Source organism: Temnothorax curvispinosus, unplaced genomic scaffold (genome assembly GCF_003070985.1).
Source record: "Temnothorax curvispinosus isolate PA1 unplaced genomic scaffold, ASM307098v1 QBEX01009939.1, whole genome shotgun sequence".
NCBI lineage: Eukaryota > Metazoa > Arthropoda > Insecta > Hymenoptera > Formicidae > Temnothorax > Temnothorax curvispinosus.
Genome location: NW_020219719.1, coordinates 1 through 1,184, shown reverse-complemented (window position 1 = coordinate 1,184; position 1,184 = coordinate 1). Strand labels below are relative to the sequence as shown.

Sequence of the window (1,184 nt, the reverse complement as noted above, 5' to 3'; positions counted from 1 at the left end):
TATGCAGTCAACTTTTATTTAGTATTACACAATAAATACCGCGTCAAGGTAACAGTAATAAGAGGGGTTTTTTGTGATTTTATGCGTTTTTAATTTTTACTTGTCAAAAATTGTTCTGCTTCAAAAGTCAATTCTTGAACCTTTTTTGATTCTATCTCTCTCAATGAACTGAAATCAATGAATGTGAACAACATTTATCGTCAAGTCAGTCGTTTAGCTTGCACGCGCCGTCAAAGTTCGAGACTCGGATCCCGAAAACCCTTGATGTCATCGTTTTTTTTATGTTGCGTCGGTGATTTTTTTCTGTCATTTAAAATAAAATTAAAAATTCCAAAAAAATCACACATCATCTGAGAACTACACAGAATACTTTTCAGGGTGTAACCGATTTTTTAGACCTTTTTTCTTTAGTTTGTAGCTATGTAAGCAAAAAATTTTGATTTTTTGGAATAGTCTTAGTTTTTCACTGTTTTCAGGCCTTAGAATATACAGCATTCTAAAAGTGCCGGATGTCCTTTTCATTTCTCGGCTAATTTAAAATCGATTTTTATTCTTATCGAAAATGTTCGAGAGAAACCATCGTTTATTGTAACTTTCTCATTTCCATATATATCTCTTTAACTAACAATAAAAGACTCGTATATATTAAAATGTTATTGAAGTCAATTCTATCTGGAATTAAAACTGAAGCGAATAATTGCTATCTGCTTGGCTCCTCAAAATTTAATTTGCGAAAAGCTCATTCTCTTCGATCGCGTGTAACTCGAGAAACATCGATACCACGACAATTCCGCTGAAAAGAAAATCAAAGATCATCTAGATTAGTCATCAAAGAGACTGCCATTAAAAGGGCAAAGACTCGGTAGTTTCGGAGTACATAGCGTATTAGAGACACAGACGGTTGAAAGGGTGGAAAATTATGGGAGACGTACCTTTAGCTTTCCCGATGCCGCCGCAAATTCTCTCGCAATTGAAGCCAATGGTCGGCACGGTGTTGATATACTGATCAAATATGAGTCTGTATAGGGCGATCGTCTTCCCGGCATTGTCGAAACCAAGCATCGCCACATGGAGCAGAGTTCCCGTGCACAGTAAAAAATAAAATGTTAATCGTAACATTTTTTAAATGTCCCAGAAAGTCCACTCTAAATTTTGAGTTAAAATAACTCATTCATCGTGTGTTA

General features: G+C 35.3%; 1 protein-coding gene across 1 annotated transcript; it reads right to left on the bottom strand.

Moving 5' to 3' along the window:
* Positions 1–19: 19 nt before the first annotated feature.
* On the bottom strand, positions 20–1,102 carry LOC112459569 (ADP-ribosylation factor-like protein 4C). Its single transcript, XM_025023750.1, has 2 exons — positions 933–1,102; positions 20–793 (listed from the first exon to the last, which is right to left on the bottom strand). The coding sequence occupies exons 1-2, from the start codon at positions 1,060–1,062 to the stop codon at positions 717–719; spliced, it is 207 nt and encodes a 68-aa protein (XP_024879518.1). The 5' UTR covers positions 1,063–1,102; the 3' UTR covers positions 20–716.
* Positions 1,103–1,184: the final 82 nt, after the last annotated feature.